The sequence below is a fragment of the Rhipicephalus sanguineus genome, chromosome 4 (genome assembly GCF_013339695.2).
Source record: "Rhipicephalus sanguineus isolate Rsan-2018 chromosome 4, BIME_Rsan_1.4, whole genome shotgun sequence".
NCBI classification, from domain to species: domain Eukaryota; kingdom Metazoa; phylum Arthropoda; class Arachnida; order Ixodida; family Ixodidae; genus Rhipicephalus; species Rhipicephalus sanguineus.
Genome location: NC_051179.1, coordinates 127,621,500 through 127,643,114, shown reverse-complemented (window position 1 = coordinate 127,643,114; position 21,615 = coordinate 127,621,500). Strand labels below are relative to the sequence as shown.

Sequence of the window (21,615 nt, the reverse complement as noted above, 5' to 3'; positions counted from 1 at the left end):
AAGCTGGAGCTTTGGAGTGATCTTAGGGATGAAATCTGGCCTTCGTTTGCAGCAAAAGGCGTCGACAAACTATGCTGTTTCGGTGGAAGTTCTTCGCCAAATGAGGGCGAATCATCCTGGGCCTCCAGCATTTACCAATGGTGTCCCTTCCGTGATACCCGGGAAGTGCGTCGGGGTCAAGTACCCTCGGGATATTTATGGCCCAAAAGGCGGGATGCGTGGCGTGTGTGCAATAAAAAAATTATTACTCAGGTATTTTTCGCTGTTCTCGGCGAGCATATGTAGTAAAAACAATCGCTATATACCATTTTACATTCTTTCATTTAAGTTACTATAAGAAATGGGCAGTGGCGCCCGGTATCATATTAATTCGTACTCAAAAGGTATAAGGATGACTAATGCATTGGTTCCTTTAAACTTCTGTCGTATTACCTTCAATAAAGCTTTTAATTCATGTATGGGGACATGAAGCTGTCTACAAACAACGCTGTCGCGCTTCTCACACGAGGTTCACCCCACTTTCACCTTTACAACGAGTGGACTGCGATGGAGGATATCATGAGCGTTCAGTTCATAACGGCACGTAACCCTTGCGCGAACAAGCCTATCTACGGCTAGTCGGAGAACCAGACGCCCCAAGCACTCCCATGGTAAAGCTGGCAATGCCACTGCGCATTCAGATAACGTCAGTATAATTTAGGAGTCTATGGATGGTACTGTATTCTACAGCTACACATAATTATCAATTTTTATTACTCGGCATGCCACACATATCTAGACTGGCGACCTCTGGCGACTTTTTGCTCGTCGTTTGGCGACATTTACTGTCAAGTCAGTGGCAACCCTGGCGCGGTCTGCCGCTCTTTTCGGAGAAACGAAGCTTTATGACTGAGTGTGCAAGCTCGTTGCGTTCGGCAAATTTCGTGCTAATATATTGTGATAGCAGTAATAAAAAAAAAAACGCGTGAGTTTGTCGGGGTACGTTAGCTTTTGCAAGTCGCATGCTGGCGCCGAGCATTGATTGAACGCAGAAAACCATCGAGCTGTAAGAGTTTAGGAATAGAGAGTGCACAGTTTTTTTTTTTTTGTTAAACCATGACGATTGCAACAAGTGCTTAGAGAGATAATGCGCCTGAGCGGTTCTTTTATTACTGGCACTCATGACATTTTTCAGTCGTTTCTCCCGTTTCGAAGCCGCGTGCGTTCTTATTGCGCGACTTTGTGAAAAAGTGTCTATATATAAACTGGTGAGTGCACACTACTTTATACGGTCCCCGTTAAGCCTTCGCCTGTGTGCCGTGCAGCCGAATATCCTTCTAGTTCACAGCCAAAAAATGGAAAAGTTGCAACAAACTCTCAGTTAATTAGCTTAAATCTGATTTATATTGCGCGAAGCCGACTTAAATAAGCGCTAAAAGCCGAAAAAGCAGCAATATTCATTGCATCTTCTGAAAAGCGAGCCTCGCCCAAAAATTTTACGCCTGCAAAAAAAAATTAAGTCATAACACCGCACTCCTTCAGGCTTGGCACCGCTAGTGCGAAGCTGCCGTAATCTCTTTCTCTCTTTCTATTTTGGCCTCTCTCCTCCTTTCCCACCGCTCACATCGCCTCTCCTCACCCTGACGTTTATTTCCCACACCTTGGCTGTGCTACATTGTACTATCGGCGTCGAATGAAACCTAAACAGCGGCAGTATTCGCAGTGGTATACAGTGCACGCCCTCCAGTCATCACCATTGACAGGCTCGCGCATCCGGTTCGCCAGCACTGCGCATATGTGCGCGCCTGTCCATGGTGATAACTGGACGGCGCGCACTATACCAGTGCCAATGCCTTGCCGCTGTTCAGGTTCATTTGACGCCGATAGTACATGACTATGCTATGGTGTGCCCTCTCACCTCCTCCTCTCCCTCCTCACATCAGCCGTCACCCTTACTCTTTTTCCCCATATACTTGCTAAAACTATAGACCTTTCTTTGCGTGGGCGCCGCCATATTGCCTAGCGGACGGCGCCGTCTCTGGTCTGGCAACCCACTGGCATGTGCAGAGCTCTGCGTTTGTGTGGAAAGTATGCGTGCAGTTGCTGGTAGAGGTGCTGGTACATAAAAAACGATGCTGATGTTTACATGCCGGCGCTCTTCTTTTTCTTTTTTCTTTTGAGAGTCGTGTCATTTGATAGGATTTCGGCGGCGATAAGTTGAAGATGGTTGGAAAATTTTCTTCTGTTGGCGAGGCACCAAGGGCGTCCGGCCTCGAGCCTACGATCGGCATCGGAGGTGAATCGTGTTTATTTTTTTTTATAACTTCATCTACCAGATGTACTCTTTTTGCGAAATTCTTACTGTCGTTCGCAAAATCTAAGCAGCAAAATTGGCAGTTATAGAAACACTAGACAAGCATAACGCGGTTTTTGTTTTGCGCTTAGAATAGAATTAACTAGGTTGTACATCACTGCGCGGCTTGTCGGGCACGGTTCTTGACCACGCAAAAAACAAAAAAAAAAATTGTCTGCCTGAGGTAGTTCTACACACGAAGCGACACAACTTTCTTCTTCTATCTCTGTTTATTTTTCTTTCGTTTTTTTTTTACTGTTCGGCTTTTATATCACATATTGTATACGATACACATCGCTTTCTTACGGAAATGGTAACCTCACGAAAGGGATCTGTAGTGTTCAGTGAATATCACACATTGTATACGAATATACCGCTTTGTTACGGAAGTGGTAACCACACGACAAGGATCTGTAGTGTTCACTGAACACCACACATTGTATACGATACACACCGCTTTCCTACGGGAATGGTAACCTCACGACAAGGACCTGTAGTGTCTAGTGAATATCACACATTCTATACAATACATACCGCTTTCTTACGGAAATGGTAACCTCAGGAAAAAGATCTGTAGTGTTCCGTGAACATCACACATTGTATACGATACACACCGCTTTCTTACGGAAGTGGTAACCTCACGAAAAGGATCTGTAGTGTTCACTGAACATCACACATTGTATACGACAGGCACGTAGCCAGGATTTTTTTTCGGGGGGGGCCCAAGGCCTAATTGTTCGAAAGAAAGTATTTCCATGGCAAAAATAAAACAAAAGTTGCCCGGGAATATAGAAGGCTGGACGAATTTCGGGGGGGGCCCGGGCCCCCCGGGCCCCCCCCTTTGCCTACGTGCCTGGTATACGATACACACCGCTTCATTCGAAAGTGGTAACCTCACGACAAGGATATGTAGTGTTCAGTGAATATCGCACATTGTATACGATACACACCGGTTTCTTACGGAAGTGGTAACCTCACGAAAAAGATCTGTAGTGTTCAGTGAACATCACACATTGTATACGATACACACCGCTTTCTTACGGAAATGGTAACCTCAGGACAAGGGTATGTAGTGTTTAGTGAACATCGCACATTGCATACGATACACACCGCTTTCTTACGGAAATGATAACCTCACGAAAATCATCTGTAGTGTTCAGTGAATATCACACATTGTATACGATACATACCGCTTCCTTACGGAAGTGGGAACCTCACGAAGAAGATCTGTAGTGTTCCGTGAACATCACACATTGTATACGATACACACCGCTTTCTTACGGAAGTGGTAACCTCACGACAAGAGTCTGTAGTGTTCAGTGAATATCGCACATTGTATACGCTACACACCGCTTTCTTACGGAAATGGTAACCTCACGACAAGGGTCTGTAGTGTTCAGTGAACATCAAACATTGTATACGATACACACCGCTTTCTTATGGAAATGGTAACCTCACGACAAGGATTTGTAGTGTTCAGTGAATATCGCATATTGTATACGATACACATCGCTTTCTTACGGAAATGGTAAGCTCACGACAAGGATCTGTAGTGCTCACTGAATATCACACATTGTATACGATACACATCGCTTTCTTACGAAAATGGTAACCTCACGACAAGGATCTGTAGTGTTCAGTGAACATAACATATTGTATACGATACACACCGCTTTGTCACGGAAATGGTAGCCTCACGAAAAGGATCTGCAGTCTTCAGTGAATATCACACATTGTATACAATACATACCGCTTTCTTAAGGAAGTGGTAACCTCACGAAAAGGATCTGTAGTGTTCAGTGAATATCACACCTTGTATACAATACATACCGCGTTCTTACGGAAGTGTTAACCTCACGACCAGGATCTGTAGTGTTCAGTGAACATCACACATTGTATACGATTCACACCGCTTTCTTACAGAAATAGTAACCTCACGAAAAGGATCTGTAGTGTTCAGGGAATATCACGCATTGCATACCATACATACCGCTTTCTTACGGAAGTGGTAACCTCACGACAAGGATCTGTAGCGTCCAGTGAACATCACACATTGTATACGATACACACCGCTTTCTTACGGAAATGGTGACCTCACGGAAAGGATCTGTAGTGTTCAGTGAATATCACAAATTGTATACAATACATACCGCTTTCATTCGAAAGTGGTAACCTCACGAGAAGGATATGTAGCGTTCAATGAATATCGCACATTGTATACGATACACACTGCTTTCTTACGTAAATGGTAACCTCACGAAAAGGATCTGTAGTGTTCAGTGAATATCATACATTGTATACAATACATACCGCTTTCGTACGGAAGTGGTAACCTGACGACAAGGGTATGTAGTGTTCAGTGAATATCGCACATTGTATACGATACACACCGCTTTCTTACGGAAATGGTAACCTCATGACAAGGATCTGAAGTGTTCAGTGAATGTTCGGCTTGACAAGGCCGGTGCATAGCAGAAATTGATGCCGGTTATGATGCCGGCTACCTACTGCGAAGTGAGGGATTTCTCATCCGTTCTAATACCGCTACATAAACTGCAGCGACCACCGTGTTGAGCCGAGCTACGAGGCTAATTGTTATATCTACCACATCATATGAAAATATAATAATAAAACGAAGCGAAAACAACCCAGGTGGCTACTCGAGTGGTGCTTAGATGTTTCGTGCTTTACCGGACAGGGCCGCACTTGACGCTTATGTTTGTTCGCCTATCTGGCCATAACCGATTGTCATTTGACTGTATGGAACACTGAGTATATAGTATATATTGCGGCACTTGCCGATTTACAACCTGTAAGGTAACACAAACGGTGTACCTTGAAGGGCCCGCAACCGCAAAACATTCTGCGCTTGGAGATACACGTCGCATACTTATTCAGACAGCAGTTTCCCATGTTGCTGTAGTTGTTAGAACAACCAAAATGGCCGAGTCGATTCCTGTAGACCTTTCTCTGGCTGACATCGCAATAATAGAGAAGAAAATCCGCACGTCGACCTAAAACACGCAAAAATTGTTCGACAATGCCACTCATCCAAGCACCAGCCTGCACACACCGCGCCGTCGCGCACGAGCCAGAGAGGAGGAAAGCGGTAGTTGCGAGCCCGGTCCTGCTCGCCCGATGCAACGGTCTGCTACATCGTGCTTTACCTTCTCCTTATGAAATAGTAGCAGCACGATATTCTACACGGGGACACACAAAAGAAGCAACACGGACAAGCGCTGACTTTCAACTGAACTTTTATTGAACATGAAAGGAAAATATATACAGAAAAATTAAAAAAACAACAACATTAATGCATGACAGAATATGAAGGGATGATCACACGTGCTTTTCCAAAAGGATAATTCTTTCGTCGACAAACAAACAGATGCTGTGCTGATGCATGATAAACCTTCTTGCGCAATATGGGCGGCTTCAATGATTTCGCGAGTGCGCTGGTCCTGATCTCTGCCGATGATTGTGGTTTGTTCGAACAGGGGAGTGCATCCGCAGGAACGGCAATGAATAGCATTGCACACATTACTGTTGTGCTCTCGAAGGCGATCATTGATTCATGCGCATGGTTCGTACTCTGTTCCGCTGTTTGCGCTTGCTTTTTGCCTGTCTCAAGCTTCAGATGAATGACGAAAACGGCATCGATAATCTTCTATAGTAAAACGACAGAAAGCTGTACATTTTTTTCTTCACAGTCGTCAACGGTGCCCGCGCTCCGTAGTGCGCACTTTCAAATGGGTGATAAGGTTTGTTGTTATGTCGCGCTGCTAACCTCGGGGATGGGTCTGATCCCAACCACAGCAGCCGCATTCAGACGGGTGAGAAAAGCAGCATGCCTCTGCTTAGATACCGGAACACGTTAAAGAATTCGAGGCGGTCAAAATTAATCTGCAACGTGCCTCACAATAGTGTTGTAGTCTTGGCACGCGATCCACCTTCACATTATTAGGTTGCGTTGTGCACAGGCGATTCCTTTAAAAAATATGATGGCTTCGCTTCCACAAGTGTCACATACATCGGACGCATCCGCGATCTGCGGACAGCGTTTTTGCCGGTGTGTCAAGCCCCGTTCACGTTTACAAAAGCGCATGCAGTATTCAGTTTCGCAAAGTATCTCGAAAGCGCTCGCCTGATGACACCGCCGTAGTTGTTGTGTTTGTTTTTCTTGTGTACTCGCTCAGCCATCATGTTGTTTAGCTTCATGTTTTCTTCGCAATAATTTCAGGTCTTGATTTCACTACAAAAACAAGTTGAGGTTATTTGCGGAAAAGTCAGATTGTGTCTTCATGCAGCATCGCAGCAACGGTGCTGTTACACTTGTGTAGGTACTAGTTTAGATAGCCAACTCGTACATTAATTTTCCTTGCGTTTGATATACCCTTCAGCATCATCAACCTTTACGTGGATAACGACGTGCGATACCATTCATTGACTCATTGAGTCGAAGGACGTTTAATTAATACGTGGGCAACCTCGCTGGGATCGAAACAGTTCAGAACGCTCATTGCGACTTTCAAGCGTTTGATTTGCAAACGATTTCTAGCAACAGTGCTCCCACGTGAATTGAACGTTACCGCCTGTGACTGATCGATTGATCGGATGAGCAGTTTATGCAGATCAGGGTATAGGGCCACATAATCCCAGACTAGTGTTGAGAAGAAATCTCTACATAATCCAAGTATATAGTAACACCTCAGCATTTCCGAATGTGTGTGGCAGTATTATTTTGTTTGATGTTCTGGGTGTATTATATGTGGTTCTTTATGACAGACAGATTAATCTAAAATCTCATATAGCAGAAAGCGCAATTCTGTCAAATCACCTAGATAATCGGCAAAGGCAGACATAACTTGTACGATAAACCACAATGTAGTTAGTGAATTGAAAACGTCCTAATTTCATTTGTAATTCTTCGGGACACATGTTCTAACCGCGGAATCTACGCCAAGTTGTGAAGTTGGAACCATTAGCGTAAACTTTTTTAGCACCGATGTCTTGGAGTACGCAGGGAAAACAACGAATGTGGTGCTATCCTGCATCACCATTTTCAAAGTGAATCTTCCATTCAGACGGGAATTTGCCTATTATAAGCTATATTATCGAAACTTTCTACAGCTTACATAACTTTCGCTAATAGTGTAAACTTCCACCTTCTACCTTGGGAGATTTGCATCGCAAGAATGAGCAGTAATCACCACCGTATCGCGAAAGAGCAGGTACGCGGCGGGCGCAGAAAAAGGCGATTCTCGGCCGCGGAGCAAGCGAGTCCTTGCCGTGATGTCACATCGCTGTGACAGCCGCGCCGCCAGGGTTCGTTCTCGGAGCTACTTGGCACATACCCGCTTTATGTGGCGCATACCCGCCGAGTTTTCTTACCTCCATCTTAAACAGTAGGGATGGTCGATTAAAATTTTTAATCGATTAATCGTTAATCGTTCGTCGATCTAGCCTTTCATCGATTAATCGCTTTCGATATCACGTTTTAATCGATTAATCGTCATTTTTTATGGTTGCTTTAAAAAGGATATATGATTATTTGAGAGGCACTGTTTCTGTTTGATCTCCACCGAAGTCTTCTATCATACGCGCTAGAGATCACATGTGGGCATTAGCGCCTTCGTGAAAATTCGCACTTTCGCCCAATGGTCACAGGGAGCCCGTCGTCTTTGGGTAATGTCACGCATTGAAAGATCTGTGGCCATCATCTATGGACGATTCGGCAGCAGGTCGTATTTTCTCGAAGGGTGCCTACTCGAGCGCGCCGAAATCGGAGGCGCTTTCGGCGACCACACTGGTCGAAAAGTCGCACCGGCAACATGCAGCGTGGCAGAGGGTGAGGAAAAACCGATAAAGGTAGAGGAGAGACGGGAAGGAAGACGAAATAAGACGCTCGCACTCGTAGGGACGGCATCTTTTCTCCGTTTGTCCGTTAGATATTGTGGAAGCAAATACTATAATTGCGGATTGACGTGATCTTTTCTTTGTGGTTACCCATACGAGATTGCACAGCACAGCAACATACATACAGCTCAAACAGACCATCGGTACAGGCATCTGCGGGAAGTAGAGCGACATAAGTTTTTGCCTCCCGATTAGAAGGATTGGCAGTTGCGCCAGTGTACTGCACAAGTTCCACCTCGTCATGGCCTTAACTCTGCGCTACGCGCACGTCTTCAATCGTGAGTACAGCCGCGCAACTGTAATAATAATAATAATTATTATTATTATTAGAAGTAATAGACTTATTCAGCCAAATTCATAGGCCGAGCATTTCGACCGCCTGCGCGACGAGTCGACGCTGTTCTTTCCCTTCGGTGCCGATCATTATTATTATCTGGTGTTTTACATCCCAAAACCACGGTATGAATATGAGAGACGCCGCGGTAAGTTATCTTTTCGTCCACTTTACTTCTTTCACATTTACATCATATTTACTACAAAATAACATCCCCTATACTTTCCTTGGCTTTCTTGTCTGTTAGTTCTCATTAGAACATATTGTATTTCGGAACTGTCCTCCTTTCGCGTCACAGCAGAAGAGGGGAACTGTTAGGCTGGCTGACATGGGAGTGCAAGCGTTAGCTGAAAGCTGGTCTGTTAGACCATGGTCTGTTAGACAATTTTCATAATCCACGAGTGCGTTTCCTTGCCGTGCATAATCGCCCAACTAATGGCGGCACCTGCTGTGCTTCAAGTGGAGACGAGTTCGTAGTTGCACGTGCTGGGGCTTGTCTATTATGCATGTTTATGTCAAGAGAGCTGCTTAGTCTACATTTGCCGCGTCATAGAGCAAGCAAACTGCGCTTGAACACGCTGTTAACAGAAGGGACTAACTTCAATTAAAGGGGGCTAACTGAACCGCAGGAAAGCTAGCTTTACAATCATGAAAAGGGTATATGTATATACGCTATAAGGCGAACAGTTGGGCTCGTTAGTATATAGCATAATAAAGAATGATTATTAGCGTCCTTGACCTCACGCTACTAGCCACGTCCTAATATATATATATATATATATATATATATATATATATATATATATATATATATATATATATATATATATGTGTGTGACGAACCACACGAGAACGGTGTGGTGCGGTAGTGGTGAGAGAGGAAGACGAAGTGTTTAATAAACATGGATCTTCGTACAGCCATCATGTCCTCCTGCGTTACACTAGCCGACAGGATCTACCGTGCCCTTCATCATGGCAACATCCAAGAAAGTCATCAACATCCCGAAGTTCTCTGGAGCACCCGAGGACGTCCCCTTTGACAAGTGGCTCCGGCTCTTCGATGTGAAGACTGCGGCCGCTGCATGGACGGAGCGAGACAAGCTGTGCCGCTTCTCCGATTACCTTGAAGGTGAGGCTTTCCGCTGGTTCATCACCGAGGTGTTCGACACTGACGCGTCTTGGGACAGCTTATCTGAATGCATGAAGCAACGCTTTACAAGCGCCGTAGCGGATCCTTTCCGTCAATTCATTCATTGTCGGCTGAGGCCAGGCCAGAGCCTGAAGGACTACTATAACGAAAAAACGTGTCTCGGACGCCTTGCCGACCTAAAGGACGCACACCTTATTTCCGGGCTCAATGACGGCCTTCCCGCCGATATGGAAATGGCTCTTGCTGGCCTTAACCCGTCTACACCAGCGACGTGGCTTTCAGCTGCGCTGCGCGTAGAGTCAACTTTGCATGAGAGTTAAAGTACAGCGCGCTCTTCCCAGTCGAAACACGCAGATCAACGCAGCAAGCGGCAGCGCCCGTCAGCGTCCACCTAACACGCCGTTACGAACACCCACTTCTGAATGCAGACACTGCGCAATGGATGGCTTACCCCGACAGATGCACTGGCACAACGAATGCCCACGACGCGCAAGCATTTCCGCCCTCTCTACCGACCAGGGAAACGAGGAGGGCGACCCAAAGCTCATGTAATTCAGTTTGATGCACTCATTAACGGGTACCCTGTCAGCGCTACTCTTGATACTGGAGCTACGATCACCTGTATCAACGAAGCAGTGCTGGAGGCTCTTCACCTACAAATAATGAGGAATTCGTGCATCTCAGTTCAACAAGTCACATCATCTACCAAAACTTTGGGTCGCGTCAATCTAATGATACAGATAGGAAAAGTCACAAGGGAAATTCAGGCACATGTTCTACAAGGCATGAAGAGCAACTTACTTCTTGGCTTGGACAGTGCCTGTCTCTTTAACTTGTCCCTGGACCTTGACACCCTGACTCTACGCCAAGAGAATGACATCCTGCATCCTCGTGCACCAAACCATGCCACGGCTAATATAGACGCTTCTTTGCAGGAAGTTGAAGTTTGCGATTTAGTGCATCTAAATGAAACTCAACAGTTCGCATTGAAGCAGCTTGTCCATAAGTACGACGACATTTTTTCCAAGTCACAGACAGACATCGGGTGCATCATCAGCGAAACGCATCGCATTCTTCTCACCAACAATGTTCCCATCCGCAGGGCTCCCTATCGATGCTCAGAAGCCGATAGCGTTGAAATGGACAGACAGATCAACGACCTTCTTGCGCAAGGCGTCATACGACTGTCTACGTCACCATACGCTGCACCGGCACTTCTGGCAGAGAAAAAAGGGGAAGGACGCACGCGTTTCTGCATCGATTACCGCAAGCTAAACGCAGTGACGGTGCCCGACTATCAACCCATCCCTCGCATCGACGACGTTCTCGATTCTCTCGGGAAATCTACGTATTTCTCGACATTAGACATAACGTCTGGTTACTGGCACGTGAAGATGCATCCCGAAGACATTCGAAAAACGGCATTTGTCACACGTACCGGTCACTACGAGTGGCTTGTCATGCCTTTTGGCCTACGGAACGCCCCAGCCACTTTCGAACGGGCTGTCAAGTCCATATTGACAAAACACCGCTTGACGCACGTCACGAATTACTTTGATGATATTGTTGTCTATTCCGACACGTTCACAGACCACCTGAAGCATCTAGAGGCCGTTTTAAAAGCTTTCAAAAGCGAATTCGTCAAGCTGAAATTGAAGAAATGTCAATTCGCCCGAACCTCCGTTGAGTACCTGGGACACAGGGTATCGAATGGCACGGTCACTCCGAAACAAAGCAACGTGGATGCAATCCTACGGTTTCCGACACCATCACGCCCTAAAGAGTTACAGCGTTTTCTCGGCACTGTGAATGTTTACCGTCGCTACATCGCCCGCTTCAGTGAAATTGCTCACCCACTGACACGCCTGCTCAGCAAAGACGCCACCTGGAAGTGGGATTCGGACTGTGAGCTGGCTTTCACTCAGCTCAAGAAATGCGTAACAGAAGAGCCCATCCTTAAAATCTACGACGCCTCCAAACCTTGCGTGCTATACTGCGATGCGTCCAACAAAGGTATCGGCGCCGTCTTGAAGCAAGCGGATGATGAAGGTCGAGAGCATCCTATTGCATACCATTCACGCAAGCTACTCAAACACGAAATCAATTACGCCATCACAGAACTTGAATGCTTGGCAATTATTGACGCCATTGATAAATGGCACTGTTACCTACACGGGAAACCTTTCACTGTGATCACGGACCACGCGGCGTTGCAGTGGCTTAAAAACATCAAAAATCCCCAAGGGCGTCTCTTCCGATGGTCCTTGAAGCTCTCCATGTACGACGTGAACATCAAGCACCAAAAGGGCATTGACAACATCGAAGCCGACGCACTGTCGCGAAACCCGATGATTCAACTCCTCTCTGTTGAACAACTGCGAGAGCATCCCCACGACAAACCGCCCGGCAAGCATACCATTGAGAACGGAATGACCATAGTCACGCGCAGAGGGATACGAAAAGTCTACGTCCCCTTTGCCCTCCGATCTTCTCTTCTCCAGAAAGCTCATGGCACTTTCGGTCACGTCGGTGTAAAGAAGACATTGCGGCTTCTCTCTCCACAATACTATTGGCCTGACATCGTCACCGACGTTTCCGAATACATTCGACACTGCGATACTTGCCAGCGCTGCAAGAAGCCGAAGACCAAACGCTTTGGTTCCTTGGAGTCTTTACCACCAGCGGAACAACCATTTGATCTTCTGGCCATGGACACTATCGGAGGTTTTGCCAACTACGGTTCCTCCAAAAGATTTATCCACTTAGCCGTTGATCATGCCACCCGTTATGTGTGGGCTTTTGCACACAAGAATGAGACCTGCGACGCCTACATCTCTTGCCTGAAGAGTATCTTCGCTGCTGGAAAGCCTCGGAAGTTCCTTTCCGACCGCGGCACAGGATTCACCGCCGGCCAATTCAAGCAGTTCCTCAAGCACAACAACATTCATCAGCTTTTTACAAGCTCACAACGCCCGCAGTGTAATGGCCTAAATGAGCGCACCAATCAGTCTATCGTAACTCGCCTTCGTTGCAAGATTAATGACGAACCCCGAAAACCATGGACGCGTCTCCTCCCTGACGTTATCGACGAATACAACAGAACACCTCACGAGGTCACGGGCTACCCACCCTGTTTTCTTATGTATGGCACACCATGGCACACCATCGTACCCTTGTCTCCTCTCCGACGTTGTCGAAAACCTGCAGGACGCTCGTGCAAACGCGGTCCGCAATTCACTAGCATATCACGAGAAAAACAAGCTTATACGACAAGAAATTCATTCCATCGGAGCTTCAAGTGGGAGACTTCGTTCTATACGAAACACCCTGGCATCCAAACCGCAGCAAACTTAGTGCAATAATGGAAGGACCGTATACGATCATACGCAAGATATCCACTGTTAACTACGAGATCGACCGCAGCGTGGCTCCACTCGGTCGCCAGACTGACATCGTTCATGTGGGCAGATTAAGACGATATCATCCGCCCCTGCATCTACGACTCTCTCGGGGGGAGGGGGAAGCGTGTGACGAACCACACGAGAACGGTGTGGTGCGGTACAGCCATCATGTCTCCTGCGTTACATATATATATATATATATATATATATATATATATAGAGAGAGAGAGAGAGAGAGAGAGAGAGAGAAGATGATTCTGGGTCCGGGTAAATATACGCAGTGGAACAGACGCGCGTACGCAGCGATTTATTGACGTTTCGGCCGCGGGTCCGAAACGCCAATAAATCGCTTATATATATATATATATATATATATATATATATATATATATATATATATATATATATATATATATATATATATATATATATAGTGTGAATAAATCGCAACACACACACACACACACACACACACACACACACACACACACACACACACACACACACACACACACACACACACACACAAACACGCGCGCGCGCGCGCGCGGATCACTTTTTTCTCGCCCCATCATCATACTTCACTATTTTTCACCCGTTGCGTTTTCCCCAGCACAGTGCAGCAGGCCGGGGCGTAGTAGCTCAGGCCACCTTCTCTGCCTTCTAATATATTGTCTCTCATTCATTGGTGAACAGTAATCGTCTATTTGCTAAGGAGTAAAATATAACGGCAATAGGAACCAGTCAAGAAATAAACAACGCATATCACATTGTGGGACTTCTTGGACCACTGTATAGTGCAGTTAAACAAGAAAAAAATTAAGACCTTATAGGTAAATAATTTGGGATTTTACGTCCCAAAACCACGATATGATGATGAGGGATGCCGAACTGAAGGTATCCGGCAATCCTGACCTTCTGGTGTTCTTTAACGTGCACTGACATCGCACAAAACACGGGCCTCTACCATTTCCCCTCCATCGAAATGCGAACGGCGCGGCCGGGTTCGAACCAGCGACCTTCGGGTCACCAGCCGAGCGCCATAACCACTGATCCAGCACGGCGGACCTGAGAGTTAAAGTACCCAAAAAAGTTGTTATTGACACTGCAGGCTAAGAAAATCGCTACTTAAACAGCAAGACAATCCGTTCGCACGTCTGAAATATGCAGAAAACAACAAACTTCACTGTTGAGCTTTCACGTACAGCCTTGCTGCTTTCATCCAATAAAGCCATAGCGCTGAAAACAAAGGGACAAAGGAAGAGGTCCTGCGAAGAGGACTCAGCATTTTGAACAAATACGAATTACCAACAGTCTATCCTTTTGAAACATAAGAATCGCTTATGTAACTGAAGAGCGACCCGATTTTCAAGATAAGATACGGGTGTTGCCGTAATCGATTAATCGGAGAGCTTTATTTGATTAATTCGATTATTCGAAAGACAGAAATCGATGACGATAATTCAATTAACGGTGCTTCTTTAATCGATTAATCGTTCATCGATTTTACCAACCCTATTAAACAGCTCCGCAGATCCACGCAGAATCTCCTTTGAAAGTTGTTTAGGTGACGCGTAAGTGTTGAGATGTAGGAAGCGGCTTTCTCTGGAGTGCTTTGCGTGGGCGGCAACGGTATGGCTACCCACCTCGTGCGATGCCGCTGTGAGGTGTACTGGTGGCGCCACATGCGGCGAGCGGTGGCGAAAACCAGATACGCGAGGCTCATAAAAGATCGGCGCAAAGCATCCGCTCGTCCCCATTTTTGTAAAACCGGAACAGGCAGGTTTGGGGGCTAAGTGATCACCACCGAGCTGCATTACCTCCTTGCCGGTGGCGTCGAAGTCTCCCTGCTTTCGGTCCCATCTCACATGGGAGTCCAGGGAAATGAGCAGGCAGACGCGCCGGCAAAAGAAGGGCATCACACCACCGCAGCTGTCTGTTATGCTGTGGTCGCCTCTGACTATTCGAGGAACACCTTGAGGCCACTGCTCAGTTGCCACGCAGACGTGCACGTAGCCAGGCAGAAACCACCGACCCGGCTGCCTGACGGGGCTCTCTCCAAGAGGTCCCTCCTCCTGCTTCTACATATCGGCTGCTCCTGGCCTGCGGCTCGGCGTCATCGCCTTGCATAGCCTCGTCACCTACCTGCACTGCATTCTGGGCAGATAAAACACTAGAACATTTCTTGTGTGTATGCCCCGCGTTTCATGCTGAACGAGTCGCCTTGATCGTCGCACTTCGCCGCCAAGGTCTACCCGCGTACACAGAGGGACCTCGTGTTTCCCGCCCACTGTCACAGCCAGGTCTTCAATGCGGCTCTTCGCTTCGAGGGAGACGCTGGACTGGACAGCCGGCCAGAAGCCGCCCACCGCGTCCTCGGCCATGGACACCACTCTCCGCTTCCAATCTATATTTCCCTCTACCCATTCACCTGCAGACGCCGAAACGTGTTCCCATTTAGGGTTGCATAAATAGCGTATTTTTCTGTCCTCAACGTCTCCTCCTCCTCTTTGAGTTGTTGGTTAATCGGTGCGACACATTGTCGAACAACGTAAGCATGAACCTAACCCAAAATGCACAAGCTTCAGTGGTGGTTTCGGAGAGGGTGCATATCCTTTTAAACACGTCTGAAAAGTATTCATCTTAATAATTGCCATACATACCCGTTTTGTTGCGTATGTGTCAGTAACCCATCTTTTCATACCCTGTTGCAGATTTTTGGAACGCTGCTCTCTGAAGATGGAACCACCGGGCCCACGCCAAAACCAAGTCTTTGTAGCAAAAGAGATAATGTAAGAGGGCTTTCATTTTTTTCTCGGCAATGATCTTTAGCGTTACCACTCGCAACAACGCAAGCCGATTTATTTCAGGGTGACATCGCAGCAGAGCCAGTACATCAGGCAGCACCGAGACTGGTTTGTGAGTCGGGAAAAGCTGTAGAAACGTCATCAGGGCCAGCGTGTGAGCCGGGCCGTGTCACCGATAAATCTGTTCAAGTGCGGCTACTAATTCACCACGAAGCATCACAAGCGGATGAAAAGAAAATTCTGTCAACAAGTGCTACACAAACAGAGCCTGAAGCTGTTTCTTCAGGTATGTCTCCGCATTTGCCGCGAGATAAAGAAAGTGTTTTGCGGCAAGATCGAAGCAATGAATGATATAGCAGTAAATTGGAATGTTGTACCATGTTAGGCTGCCAGCTCACTTTATGATTCCATCTCACTTCGTTCTACAAAACGCCGGCGTTGGGGTTGTTGTTAGGCAGTGTCTAGCGTTACGTCTAGACGTAACGGTAGGAGCCGGTGCAGTTACGTCTGGACGTAAGAATAACGAGTCTTTAAAAATTACGTCCAGCGTGACAATACAAATAGAGCCCGTTAAACCTACCGAACCGATTGGTCACAGTGGCGCAGCTGCTAACGTGTCGTGCTCGGTGCTGCGAGGACGTTGGTTCGAACCTCGCTGCTGGTGGTTTTCTTTTTCTTTTTTTTTATGTCGCAGAAGTCTGTTGCCAGAGAAGGCACGCGGCTCGTGGGTTACGTGCGCCCCCGCCTGCTCCGAAGGGGCAGGCGCGCGGGCTAAACAGCGCGTGGCCGCGACAGCGGCCAGTAGCGCGTGAAGGAGACCCTGCGAAGCGAGGGCGAAGCGAGGGCGAAGCGAGGGCGAAGCCACGATTAGTTTTCCGCGCCCTTCGGGCGCGGAGGGCCTTCACTGAGCAACACGAGAATAATGTACTCACGTTTGTGGAAAACCACATCTGGACTAAAGTCCCTAGATTTATCCCTGCTCTTCAACAGGGAAAACTCTAGGGACTTTAATCTGGACGTAACGATAGCGGTGACTACAGTTACGTCTGGACGTAACCCAAGCAACGAGAGCCGTATATTCCCTTTAATATACGGCTCTGCAAGCAACAGCCTTGTTGTTAACACGTCTTTATTTACGTTTTCCCTCTTGGAGAACGGCGTTGAATGATCCGCGTTGGGATGAGGGAGCAAAAATAAATAGGGGGGGGGGGGGACTCAGTCAACTGAGAAGGAACAATTAATAATGTGCGTTTTGCCAGCTGCTACTCTGGCTGTCACACCCTAGATGAGGACTGGTGCCAGTGGCTGGAGCCTCGGGTTCATTCAGGCACTCGTGCAGCGACCGTCATAGCTAGTAGGCGGCCGCGGCGATGCTTCGCCCGTGTTTTATGCGGTCCTGGAAAGAAGACGGTTGCCATTCAGGGCGATTAAGGCATTGTCTAGGGTCCGAGTTCAGCGAGCAGTCTCAGATGAGGTGTTTCAGGTCCGCCTCAGTGTTGCAGGGGCTGTAGACGTCAACGTCTAAGGTCTCTAGGCCACCAGGGTTAGGGCTTAGTGCCCCCTCCTCGACATTTAAGTAGGGGCTCAGCCCCTCTCGGCAGGTTAACTATAGCGCTGCGGCAGCCATTCGACGAGCGCTATATATACTGTGTGTGTGTGTGTGTGTGTGTGTGTGTGTGTGTGTGGTGTGTGTGTGTGTGTGTGTGTGTGTGAATATGTGCGTGCGTGCGGATATCGCTATCGCGTCAAACTGCTAAAGGCGAAGAGGGGTGTCGGCGCTTTAGGGGACGAGAGGAGGTATGTCAAAGGTGTTGGATACTGCGAAGAGATCGCTACACCGGTGTAATGTTTTGCTTGGGCTGTTACATTCCCGAGATAGTACCAGTCGCTGTGTGTTTCAATTTCTTGTTGTTCTTTGCGCAATATGTGTTCCTGTGGTTTCGACGGTGCGGATAGCATGGCACGAGCTAGTCGTTATTCTTCAGGGAATTTGCGTTGCTGTGCCTGTAAAATCAGAACATTTTGTTCTAAGCTGTACCAGGATTTAAGGACAATACGCCGGAAGAGCCCAGAGAATTGCTAAGGCACGTTGCCGGGATAGTTAGTTCGGAATCATAATGCATATGGCGTAGCGCACCACGACAGGGACAGAGAAGAGGGACGCGCACACACAGCACTAACTTGCAACTAATGGTTTTATTTGCGATCACACATGCCTTTTATACAATAACAGTGGGTTGATAAAACCGAGAGAACAACATGTAAAGATACAGCACAAAGCCTGCACGTGGTCATCACTAATCGCAACAATCAGCACTCTCCAGTTTTTGAGGTATAGCTTACCATTTCGAACGTTCGTAAGCCAAACAAGATCTGTGTAAACAAATCTGAAACATATAAATTTTCGCTTTCAGTATGTGGTTCGTATATACATTTGTGGCGACACAGTGCGCACAAACCGGCGCAGCCTCCGCCTCGTCACTATCTGGGCCGGCGTGACACGGATGCATGCTACGCGTGTTGCAGCAAGTAGCTGTGTCACTGATTAGCCCGGCGTGACACAGCTACTTGCTGCAACACGCTTCCGATAAAAGACAGCGCCACGCAGTTTCGTCGGAGGCTTACGTCACCACTGCTGGCTATATAACCCAAGCTACCAAGCTTGATTTCATGTTTTGTTTCGCTAACCTTCCGAAGCGCAGCATCGGCATGCTTGCCCTGCTGCTGCTACTACGTTAATAAACATCGTTTTGTTTTATGTTGGGATCCGTCCTTCACCGACTCCGCATCCCACATCTCGTGGTGTAGCATGCATCCGTGTCACGCCGGCCCAGATAGTGACGAGGCGGAGGCTGCGCCGGTTTGTGCGCACTGTGTCGCCACACATTTGTAGCGAGAGGGAGACGTGAAGGCGGCCGGCGTGGCCGTGCCGAAGTCTCGCCACTTTATTCGAAGGCCCTGGTACAAGCAGAGCGGCAGCGGCTGTCGGCGTCCAGCCCCCAGGAGCGTGAGCACGTTCTACTGCTCGCGCCTCGAGCTATGAGCATTAGCTGCGCGAGAGGCGCGGCGCGTATGTGGTAAAATGGTGATGATGATCGTGAGCGGTGATGAAGATGCCGCTACAGATTACTCCCCCCCGCAGAAATGAAGCCGAAATGAAAAACTATGGGGGCGTATATACAAGGCTGGTGACGCGAGACAGAATGTCCGTGGGCAGTCCAGGTCGTCAACGGTGAAGGACTATCGGGAACCCTTGGGTCTCTGGCGGGCGGCTCTGGGAGAAGCGTAGAGGGCGGGGAACTAGGCGAAAGTACGCTGGTGTCGTGCCCAGGCGGATCCCACGACGACATGAAGGGGCCTTTCGGTAGCGGACCGGTTGGCGCAAGTGAGCGGGGCTGGCAGATGGAGTTGAGGGCGGGTGCACAAGGGCCGGTGCGGGCGATGTGCGCGAAACAGTGCGAAATGGCGCAGTGAAGCCACGATGAGCAACCATCGGCGAGTAGCTGCTGCGATGGGTCTTTCCTGTGCGGGCACAGCGCTGACGCGGATGTCGGCACAGCGCGCCTGCACAGTGGCCACATGTCAGGTGGGCGGCGTCCTGTGTCAAGGGCTCAGGAGCAAATCTGCGGTGACACCGAGCAGGCGTAGTCGCTGCAGGCTCGGATGATGCACCTGTGCGCGTTGAAGCACCCTCTGCAGGTGGCACAGGAGGGCTCGTGCGCTGATCAGGATGCTGGAAGCCGGTCGACGTGGCAGGCGTCACATGTGCGGCTTGCTCTGCCATTGGCGAACCAGCAGGCATGTCGTCCTCAGGCGCTTCCGTCATAGTAGCGGCGTCGCGCAAGTGCGGCCGAAGTTGGTAAGGGGCACGAACTTCTGCTGCGGTAGACGTCGAGGGCGACGCTGGTCGCTGCTGACAAGAGGCGCAGAGCTTAGAAGTCGGTGAAAGGTCGTGTTCGGGTACCGTCGACGGCGAAACCTCCGTGAGCGAGGGGCGAACAGCGGGAGAGAGGTTGTCCGTGTCAGCTTCCAGTTCGGGCGGCAAGGTAGCCAGCGTGGAAGCCGAGGTCAGGGACGTGTCGCGAGCCGGCGAGGACAGGGACGACGGGCGGATGGCGGGCATGCCTGATGGATCGTCGGCCGAGGGCGTCGAAGAAACGCGGCTCGTGGCGAACTGGTCGATGGCAGCAGCAACGTCTTCGGGCGCGGGAACCTCGGGCGTGGGATCCTGAACATCGTCGGGCGGGTCGTCCGGCGCGGGAACCACTGCGCTGGTGGCCGGACGAGAGGTGGATAGAGACGTAGCCGGGGAAGGTAGGTCGCGGTCATGGGAGGGCTGCGGGCCGGGTGGTACTGCTCGCGTTGACGGAGGGGAAACCCGGAACTCACGGGTCCCCGGTAGCGGGCGGTACGTCTCGCCGTAGCGGGCCAGCACCGCAGCGCAGAGGTCGTCATATGGCTGCGGGCTGGAGGACGACGCGGCGGACAGATGACGCAGCTCAGCCGGGAGGGCGTCAAGCAGGATGTCGTGCATCAGTAGCTGCGCGGTGACGCCATTCACCGCGAGGCAGGCGTCGAGCTGCCAGAACCACGCTCGTGGGTAGGACGGGTGAAACGGTGGAACTGGAGGGCAGAGTTGCGGAAGCATGGCAGCGGGCCGCTCGGCGAAGGGCGTGTTCTCCGGGTCACCAATTGTAGCGAGAGGGAGACGTGAAGGCGGCCGACGTGGCCGTGCCGAAGTCTCGCCACTTTATTCGAAGGCCCTGGTACAAGCAGAGCGGCAGCGGCTGTCGGCGTCCAGCCCCCAGGAGCGTGAGCACGTTCTACTGCTCGCGCCTCGAGCTATGAGCATTAGCTGCGCGAGAGGCGCGGCGCGTATGTGGTAAAATGGTGATGATGATCGTGAGCGGTGATGAAAATGCCGCTACACATTTATTATTGCCAAAAAAAGTAGGAATAGTGCTGTATGCAGCGATACAGGCGAGCATTTCTGGTTTTTTTTTTTTCTTTTGCATTCTTTTAGCCCATACATACTTTGGTGACGACCCAGTCAGTGCTTAGGCACGCAAACGCTATCCCGCTATACTGAAACGCGCTATCCTCAACGAACATTTGCGACACGGTAGCAAAATTTCCTTAATTCCAGCTATCACGCTAACGCTAAGCTCAAATTAGACCATTTTTACACATAATTAGACAATTAAGACAGCGCGCATGCGTATGACGCATTCGCAGCGGCCTCTGTCGCCAATGCGCGTGCATGCGTCATAGTCATACGATATATCCTCTTTCGGACCCTGAAAAATCGTGAAGTCCTCTTCCGGACCGAGACACCTCGCTGCATTGACACTAGGGAGTTTAGAATAGCGTACGAAAAGCTTTACGTGAGCGTTGGCCGCCACTGCGCATGCGTCGTACGAAATCCTCTTGCGGATCCCCGTAAGGTGACGGAATTAGCGGGCGACCGCAACGAATGCTATCTTTGCGTACGCTATTCTAATAAGGACTGACAAAGCGTGTGTACGCAAAGAACGCGTACCCTGTTCTAAAACTGCCTAGTTTAGAATAGGATACGCAAAGATAGCGTACGTTTCCTGGCTACCGAAGAGCAGGGGCGTAGCCAGAAATTTTTTCCGGGGGGGGGGGGGGGGGGGGGGGCGGAGGTTCAACGATAC

The 21,615-nt window shown here is 48.9% G+C and overlaps 1 protein-coding gene across 5 annotated transcripts in view; it reads left to right on the top strand.

Moving 5' to 3' along the window:
* LOC119390655 (gastrula zinc finger protein XlCGF57.1) overlaps positions 1–21,615 on the top strand; it is a 200,867-nt gene that overhangs the window by 166,904 nt on the left and 12,348 nt on the right. The window contains exons 2-3 of one of the 5 annotated variants that reach the window (XM_049415129.1): positions 15,848–15,925; positions 16,004–16,226. The exons of 3 other annotated variants lie outside the window; for them this stretch is intronic. In XM_049415129.1, the coding sequence (XP_049271086.1) occupies positions 15,848–15,925; positions 16,004–16,226 (301 nt within the window). The remainder of the gene's footprint in view (positions 1–15,847; positions 15,926–16,003; positions 16,227–21,615) is intronic. One more of the 5 variants, XM_037658274.2, reaches the window with a different exon arrangement.